The 10,000-nt window shown below is 37.9% G+C and overlaps 1 protein-coding gene across 11 annotated transcripts in view; it reads right to left on the reverse strand.

Moving 5' to 3' along the window:
* Nucleotides 1-10,000, reverse strand: part of LOC135102177 (multiple epidermal growth factor-like domains protein 6) — a 193,586-nt gene that overhangs the window by 69,221 nt on the left and 114,365 nt on the right. For 8 of the 11 annotated variants that reach the window (XM_064006981.1, XM_064006980.1, XM_064006979.1 and 5 more), the window contains one exon: nt 9,930-9,983. The exons of the other annotated variants lie outside the window; for them this stretch is intronic. In XM_064006981.1, coding sequence (XP_063863051.1) covers nt 9,930-9,983 — 54 coding nt within the window. The remainder of the gene's footprint in view (nt 1-9,929; nt 9,984-10,000) is intronic. 11 annotated transcript variants of the gene reach the window in all.

Consider the following 10,000-nt stretch of genomic DNA (forward strand, 5'->3'; position numbering starts at 1 on the left):
CGTAAAAAATATATAGATTTTTATCTGAGGTGACAGGAAAGACACATTCTCTCTCTCTCTCTCTCTCTCTCTCTCTCTCTCTCTCTCTCTCTCTCTCTCTCTCTCTCTCTCTCTCTCTCTCTCTCTCTCTCTCTCAGTAGGCATCACCCTTTTTTAGCACTTAATTTCATTTTTTTTTTCTTTCAATCTGCTACACATTTTCCCACTTTAGTGCTTTATTTCCTCATATTTTCCTTGTTCATTACCGCAGTTTGTTTATTTTTCCAAGTTAAAGCATGCTATTTTCTTTCCTCACTTTCCTTTAAGCATGATGTCATTCTCCGAGTAAATTCAGGCACCTACAAATATTAGATTACATTCTCTTCCTAATGTCACTTGTTCACTCCGGCTTATGTCTTTCAATGTTTTCTTTTTTTCACTTCTTTCTGTTATTTTCTGGCTTTTTTTTCTTTTTTGTGTGGTGCTATGACTGTCAATGTGTGTGTGTGTGTGTGTGTGTGTGTGTGTGTGTGTGTGTGTGTGTGTGTGTGTGTGTGTGTGTGTGTGTGTGTGTGTGTGTGTGTGTGTCTGTGCGTGTGTCAGCATGTATATACATTTACTTGTCTATACGATTGAAGCTTTTTTTTTTCATTCTTTTTTTACTTAAATTTAAACTTTCTTTTTCATTCTCTCCGATTTTATGTTTGTGTTCTCTCTCTCTCTCTCTCTCTCTCTCTCTCTCTCTCTCTCTCTCTCTCTCTCTCTCTCTCTCTCTCTCTCCAATACATTCTTACTTTTAAAACTCTTCGTCAGCCTTCGGGAATCCTAAAACTGCAACAAATTGCCAGCAACACACTCAGTCCCTGTGCTTCCCTGAGCAGTAAAGGGCGGACGTTGTCATCTCCCGGCGTTACTCCTTCGAGACGCACAGGACAATATGTAAGTTCGTGTAGCGTCTTCATATTGACCGAAGAGATGAAGAATGTAAGTCAGTACGTATATCAGTATATCTTTGACCTTCTGTCTGTCTTGTGTGGGTGGGTGCGTGATTGGATGGGAGTCTCTGTCCCAAGCTTATGTGCAATTTTGTGAATTGTAATGTATCTGTTTGTCTGTCCGTTTGTCTATTATTTCACACACACACACACACACACACACACACACACACACACACACACACACACACACACACACACACACACAATATCTTAACATTTGCTTTTTCCAAATGTCGCAAGAAAGAAAAAAGAAAGAGGAAGAATAATGTGCACGATATATATGCATGTGTATTGTGTTGCAAGACATCCAATCTCTCTCTCTCTCTCTCTCTCTCTCTCTCTCTCTCTCTCTCTCTCTCTCTCTCTCTCTCTCTCTCTCTCTAGTAAGGTAATTCATAGAGTAGCAGGAGAATTGTGTGTATTTTTGGCGACAGGAAAGTGTGTGTGTGTGTGTGTGTGTGTGTGTGTGTGTGTGTGTGTGTGTGTGTGTGTGTGTGTGTGTGTGTGTGTGTGTGTGTGTGTGTGTGTGTGTGTGTGTGTGTGTGTGTGTGTGTGTGTGTGTGTGGGCGCCTCTGTCTGCAACTTGATTCACAGGAGGAATCATTTTTTTTATGTGTCTTTTTTTGTTTTATAATGTTTTGCTTTCTTTTCTTTCTCTAGGTTTATATGTAAAATCTCTCTTTTTTATCCATTGCTCGTGTGTAAGTTACCAAACATGAACATACAAATATTTTCGTTATGCGAAATTCAGTCTGTCTGACTCAAAGTTTCTGATATTTGTCTATTTGTAATGATTCTATATATGAATGTTTGTTTACTATTTCATTTGGCATATGCACCCATCAGTCAGTGTGTCTATGTGTCTTTGTCTGTCCTGCTTTCTGAATGTCTGATGTGCTGGCTGACTCTCTAATGTAATTTCCTTCTAACATGGTACATACCTTTATTTATCTTAGTTTGTTTACCATGATTTACAGTTGCATTTCTATATGTTCTGTCCATCAATATACAGCTAATTTCTCTCTTTATCTGATTCATCGCTTACACTTCCACTTTCTTCTTATTTGTTTATGTATATTGCTCTTCAACCATCCTGTGTTTCTTCACTTACCTACCCATTCGTCGATGTTTTATCTGTATATCTCTCCCTATCTAATACTTCCACCTTCTTATCAATCAACGGGGATTTATCAACATATTTTCCCACCTATGTACTATTATCCCTGTCTATCTGTCTGTCTGTCTATTTATCTAATCTATTTTCTACTTACTGAACTGTCTATCTTCCCATCTATATATATTTATATCTACTTATATACCTATTCATTTATTCATGTATCTATCAATCTATCTATCCATCCATCTGTCCATCTATATATCAATCTATTTATCAGCCAGTCGATCTATTTAACCATTTACCCATCCAGCCATCTATCTGTAAATCTACCTGTTCAACCAGATACCTATTCATTAATCAATTCGTCAGACCAATAACACATTTCTCTATCTGCGCCTGAACATACTCACCGACCCATCTCCCCGCTCACCGCCACTGTACCGAGATAATGCACCCTCAATACACTCCTATACTCGGCGGCGGCTAGGCAACGCTATTTCGACATGTTCCACTAAGCATCCCTGCTTATAAGGGGAGACAAGGCCCTGCTAATGCTACGGGACTGGAGGAGGAGGGGGAGGAAGAGGAGGGGCATCTGTTGCAAGCATTATGTCGGCGAAAGGAAGGATGGAACGTAAGGGAGAGAGGATGAAGGATGGTGGAGCGAGAGAAGAGAAGAGAGGAATTCTTGAAAATGGGAGAAGTTGAGAGTGAAGTGTGGTGGTAGTGGTGGTAGTAGTAGTAGTAGTAGTAGTAGTAGTAGTAGTAGTAGTAGTAGTAGTAGTAGTGGTGGTGGTTGTGGTGGTATAGTTCGTAATTTTTCTGTTCCTCCTTCTTAGGGTGAATTGTAGATTTTTTTCACTCTACTAAAAATTGTATTTTTTTTTTTTTTTGTTTTTTTTTCTTTTGCACAAAATAGAAAAAAAATCAACATTTCCGAAAAGACGGTATTCAAAAGGAAGTAAGCTTCTTCACTTGTCTTATTGATTATGACGTAACATTCTGAGGTAATTTGTGCGTCCAAAGGCACAGACAAAGGGGTGTTTGAAGTGGATGTTTTTACTAATGCTGTTATTACATTCCTCCTCCTCCTCCTCCTCCTCCTCCTTTTTTTGCATAGGAATAATAATAGAATCTCACTTCATTCTTTCCAATCAAAACGCAGCCAGTTTTTCCCACACAGCACGATGGTTTTCCCACGCCAGCACAAGCACAACGGCGTGTCGGTTTGGCAGTCATACACTGCTCTAGCTTACTTTACTAAAGGGTAGTTAATCTAAATTAATTCCAAAGCGATATGTAAAGACCTGAGGGAGTGTTTGTTTTGGTTATCCTATGTAATCACATGTTGTAATCCTCATTTTCTTCGTCCGCATTATCCTGTTATTGATCAACTTTGTGATTTTAAGTACTAGAGGTCAAAGTTGCAGGCGATAACCTGTGAATCCAGCCCTAAAGGGAAAGGTACACAAACACAGTGACCGAAGCTGTGGCCTGATTGACTGCCGCCTCCCTGGAAAGCGCAACGCAAGGATTCTGCACCATCCCTCAACAACCAAACTGTGCCTTCACCTGCGCTACGCACACACCACATCACACAACTATCATGCAGTTACACTCTCCCTCACAAACAAAAGTAGACAGACCACAACTCTTTCCCTCACTATTCTCTCAAGTTCTATGTGGTTTTTCTATACCACGTGGTATCAATTCCTGTATCTTGTCAGCTTCTGCTGGAGAGATTGGTGGGGAGGAACCTTGTGTACTATCCTATATCTCCCAATAATAGTTAAAGTAGAATAATTATCCAAACAGCCTCGTCAGTAACTCAAGGTTTGGTCTTCCGTTGCATTCCTTTGTATTCCTTTGTGTTCTTTCCTCCTCCTCCTCCTCCTCCTCCTCCTCCTCCTCCTCCTCCTCCTCCTCCTCCTCCTCCTCCTCCTCCTGCCTGCTGCTGGATGTGATGGCTCATGAATAACATGTGAATATGTTCTTAAACCACTCAGTGAAATCATAATTCGAGCTGAGAGAGAGAGAGAGAGAGAGAGAGAGAGAGAGAGAGAGAGAGAGAGAGAGAGAGAGAGAGAGAGAGAGAGAGAGAGAGAGAGAGAGAGAGAGAGAGAGAGAGAGAGAGAGAGAGAGAGAGAGATTCATGGCAAAAAGTAAATTCTTTCATACAAATGCACCACATTAAGCGCCTCCAGCGTAAGACTGTATAATTATCAGGCAGGAAGCGCGGCAGTAAACACGTCAAGTCTATGGAGAAGGCAGGGCGTGTTTCACTTGTTGGTCTTGCCTCTCACTTTTTCAATATACGTTTTCTTTTTTTGCTTTTCTTTTTTTCCTTGCATGGATTGACAAGGTGTGGAATAATTGTAAGAAAATACAAATTATACAAAAACTGAATTGGTGTCACTCCAGATAATAATCCTGCTCTTTACTACAACAACAACGACAACAACAACAAAAACAAGAACAACAACATCAACTACTACTACTATTAATTCTACTAGTAGTGGTAGTAGTAGTAGTAGTAGTAGTAGAAGTAGTAGTAGTAGTAGTAGTAGTAGTAGTAGTAGTAGTAGTAGTAGTAGTAGTAGTAGTAGTAGTACTACTACTACTACTACTACTACTACTACTACTACTACTACTACTACTACTACTACTACTACTACTATTGCTACTACTTCTGTTATTAACATTCACCTATTAAGACTCAGGAAAGATTTGTCTTTCTCCAACCCTCTGTACTTCTTAAAAACATGGAGCTGCATTTGGAAAAAAAAATTCAAATAGCTGAACACAAAAATCATTTAGATGCAAAAGACATCGGACGGATCAACTTGAGTAAACTGGAGTAAACAATGCAATACATGTTTAATTTAGAGTCAGTATAAAATGGTATTCTTACATTTGGCATATAGCCATTATTTATACTCACGCTCTCATATCTTCTTGGCGAATGGCAAACAGAGGAACAAAAAAAAATCTTTTCAGTTGCCGCTTCCATACATACAGACAAAAAAAAAAAAAAAAATTAAAAATTAAAAGTCAATAAAATAACTAAATATGTTTCTGGAAGTGCCTCAATACTCTTAAAACAACTAGTCACAGGAAGGGGAAAAAACAGAAACAGGCAGAGAATCCCAGAGTTTACCAATGAAAGGGATGAAAGAATGAAAATATTGCTTGACACCTGGACTATTGAAAGGGAACTTAAAGACTTCTATCACGTCCCCTCTTAACCTACGTCTCTCTAAAGAATGTAAATTTAATGACTTCAATCTCGCCTCGTAAGGAATACTCCTCATCCCCTGTATCCTTTCTGTCATTCTCCTCTGTACTGATTCTAATACACCTATATCTTTCCTGTAATGTGGAGACCAGAATTGCACAACGTAGTCTAGATGAGGTCTGACCAGCGCCAAGAATATCATTAATATTACTTCCGGCCTTCTACTTTTAACACTCCTAAAAATTAATCCTAGTACCCTATTTATCCTGTTTCTAGCCTCTATGCATTGTTTTCCTAGACGGAGTTCACAGCTAACTATAACTCCTAAATCTTTCTCGTACCCTGTAACTACCAGAGATTGTTCGTTTAATGTGTACCTACTGTGTGGGTTTCCTCTACCTACGCTAAGTACTTTACATTTATTGATATTAAATTGCATTTGCCATATGTCCGTCCATTCATTCATCCTAAATCTGCCTGCAAGGCGAAGGCACCCGTTTCTGATCTAATTAATCTATCTTTGTGTCATCCGCAAATTTACTAACATCACTACTAATTCCACTAACCAAGGCATTGATATATATTAGAAATAACAATGTCCCTAATACTGATCCCTGTGGCACCCCACTGATTACATGACCTCACTCGGATTTCGAGCCGTTTATTACAACTCTTTCTCGCTTGTCGCTAAGCCATGACCCTATCCAGCCTAACACCTTCCCATCTATCCCGTGTGCCCTAACCTTTCTCAGGAGCCTTTCATGGGGTACCTTGTCAAATGCTTTACTAAAGTCCAGATACAAGATATCATAACTATCACCATTATCTACTGCCTCGTACTCTTTACTGTAAAAACTTAACAAGTTTGTCATGCAAGACTTCCCCTTCGTGAAGCCATGCTGTGATTAATTTATCAAGTTATGTTTGTCTAAATTTTCCCTAATGTTCCTCGCTCTTATTAACTCTAATATTTTACCTATAACTGAATTTAAGCTGACAGATCTATAGTTAGATGCTACAGTTTTATCTCCTTTCTTAAAGATGGGTACTACATTAGCCTTCTTCCACATTACTGGTACCTCACCTGACTCAAGTGATTTCCTAAAGACAGAGACTAACAGCTCATTAATAACCTCTTTGCATTCCTTAAGTACTCTGAGATATATTTCATCTGGTCCTGGTGTCTTGAACTTTTTTAGCCTATCTATCTCCTGTTCCACTATCTCTCTACTTATGGAAATATCTGTCAGCTTCTGATTCTCATCTGCTCTAAACATCTGTTCACTATCTGGCATATCCTGCATGTTTTCCTGGGTGAAGACAGATGAAAAATACTCATTCAGAATTTTACTAATCTCCTTCCCAGAACTAAACAGTTCCCCATCTGCTGCGTTTAATGGACCTATAGTATCCTTATTCTTCGTCCTCTATTCCTGATAAAATCCCTTGGGATCCGTCTTCACATGGCTGGCTACACTTAATTCATAATTGCCCTTAGCTTTCCTCGTTAACTTCATGACTGTTCTAACTAATTCATTATATTGTGACCTTAAAACTTCTTCACCTGCCCTTAATGTCTTATATATACTTCTCTTCCACCCTATATAATGTTTTAATCTAGCAGTCATCCATTTAGGATAATTTTTCTGTGATCTTATTGCCCTATACGGGATATATGCTAACTGACCTGTATGAACTTTATCTACGAAATATTTATACAATTCATCTACATTTACTTCACCTAATTCCCTCATCTCGGCCCCTACCATCCTCTCTACTCCCTCATCTACTCGCCTCGACCTCACCTCTCTCATTTCAGCATGACCTGACATTCCACCATACTCACACCCATATACCCCTCCCTCTCTCCTCCGCCCCTTCGGAACACATCTTACCTCCTCTTGTCCTACACCCTCACACCTCACCTCACCTCTCACATCTTGCCTTATCTCTCTCAACTCCGTCCTGGACCTGACCTCACCCTGCATCCGTTGCCAGTCAACTCCTTGGAGGTACCTTTTTAATTCCTCAAATTCTGTTCTCCTAAAGTCAAGTATTTTACTAGTGTTTTTGCTTCTAAAAGTTTCTTCCCATTTTAAATTGTACCTAATTTCCCTATGGTCAATGTTACCTAGCTGTCCTTCAACCTCTACCTACGTGACTGCTTCCTCCCTGTTAGTAAGAATTAAATCTAGAATATTATTCCCCCTTGTGGGTTCTACGACTACCTGTTTTAAAAAATTATCCTGAATTACCTTATAAAATTCTGCTTCCTTCTTACCCACCATCAGACTCCAGTCGATATTCCTAAAATTAAAATCTCCTACCACACATACCTGACTGTACCTGCCTGCTCTATTTATTTCCTGCCACAGTGAGGTGTTAATTTCCTTTGTACTGGTCGGTGATCTGTACACTACTCCCACTACTGTACATTGCTGTACTACTACTGCTTTCCTATCTGTTTTAGATCTACTGTTAATACAACACTGTAATGTGTCTCTAACGTATAACGCGACGCCTCCTCCTCTCCTGTTTTCCCTATCTTTATAGAACAATGTATAACCATCTATCTTGACCTCTGGATTAAATACTTTTCCTCACATATCTAACCAAGTTTCAGTTAAAGCAATGATATCAAATTTCTCTACACACACTATTCTTCTAAGCAAGTCTATTTTATTCAAAATACTGCTACATTTTGTGTGGTAAATACTTCAGCTATTTCTCATCTTCCCTGAGCTAGCTACCTTTCTAGATTTAACTAGTTTCTCCTATGTGTACTCCTCACAACATCTTCTTCCCACAACCCTTTCCCGTATATGAAGTAAGTTATGGCAAATAATTGGCGCATTTTGTGCGCTCGAGCTCGATCTGTAGTGATGAGGCGATAGTTGTGCGAGTTGCGAGGCAGAAACCTTCGCCCACATGCCGATAAATCAAAATATGCAAAATACAGCAAAAAAAGGTGAGTCTGACGAAGAAATTAAATAAAATAACAAAGATACGCCTTGAAAAGTTACCAAGAAGTGTTTCCGAAAATGAAATCAAAACTTTTATACACGATGGACATCAAAAGGTGCTCCTGGCCAAATCATCGTTGTGCCCTCCAGGGCCAGGCGGGAGCGGTGGGGTGTACAGATGTGCGGTAACAAAAATAGAGCCCCCTCGCTCCGCTACGGGAATGATCCCTCCAAAGATATTAAATACGTTACTAAATGATTAAGAAAATCATAAATTATCTTTCATTCGCTGACAAGGAAAATAAAAACGTGAGGAAAACTAATATTTTCAGAAATCTACAACGACGAGCCTCTAAAAAAAGGGAGACAAATAGTGTGGGCCGGCTCTAGTCATCAAGGCCCACGTCACCTTGACTTTTCAAGGCGACAATCAACACACACAGAGACAAATAAGAACACTTCACAGAACTATACAAGCTTTCCTCTCTTTGATTTTACTTGAATAAAGCTGCAACAAAGGTTATGACGCTAAAAAGTTACCTTAGGTTAGGTCACAAATATCATGGTGGTAACGCTTCCCGGGAAATCAGAGTTAAAAATAATATCAATACCAATTGAACAAAGAAAATATAAATATCTTTTCTCCATAGAAGGAGAGTTTTTTTTTTTTTTTTTTACGTGGAAACCAAATTCACACTAAATGAAATGTGTTACAGTAATACTTTCCAAGGACACTTTATCATAACGTGCAAAATATTATTAATCTACATAACGGTAAAACACACTAAAGGATAAATAGACATACAAACTAGAAGATCTGATATTTGTTACCTAAAAAAGACCTCAAGTGAGGTCGTACATACGTACATACAAAAAAAAAAAAATATATATATATATATATATATATATATATATATATATATATATATATATATATATATATATATATATATATATATATATATATATATATATATATATATATATATATATATATATATATATATATATATATATATATATATATATATATATATATATATATATATATATATATATATATATATATATATATATATATATATATATATATATATATATATATATATATATATATATATATATATATATATAAAACCAACGCAAAAATGACAGCTAATTGTTTGGTTTCAATTGAATCTCAAAGTAAATATTTATACCAAAAAGATGACACCATTATAGAAAACATATGATTTCGTATCCTTCTTTTCTCTATGCATACATTAAAATAAGCACACGAAGACTGGAATACAAAAATTATAGTTTTGAAAAAGATTCTCGGTTAATCCTCAAAGGACTTTTTTCCCTGTAAGATGTTGCAATGAACATTATAGACTAAATTTACATTCTGTCTTCTTTCACATATATACCCTAGGAAGGCAGAAACATGGGGGACAAAAACAACGCATTGGAAAAAGGTTTAAACTAATCCTTCAATGGATAACACTACTGACACGATACCATGGAAGCACATCCTTTCTTTCCTTCACAGATTCGTGGGAAGCTGACAGGAGAAAGGCAGGCATCAGGTTTCCATTGAAATGAAAAAAAAAAAATCCAAAATAGAGGGCACATGATGTAATGAAGCAGGTACTCACTTTCCTCCTGCATGTGTTGGGAGTGTTCACCGCGGCACCACCTGCCATCCTTTCCTGAAAATATCAAAACA

This window comes from Scylla paramamosain, chromosome 7 (assembly GCF_035594125.1).
Source record: "Scylla paramamosain isolate STU-SP2022 chromosome 7, ASM3559412v1, whole genome shotgun sequence".
NCBI lineage: Eukaryota > Metazoa > Arthropoda > Malacostraca > Decapoda > Portunidae > Scylla > Scylla paramamosain.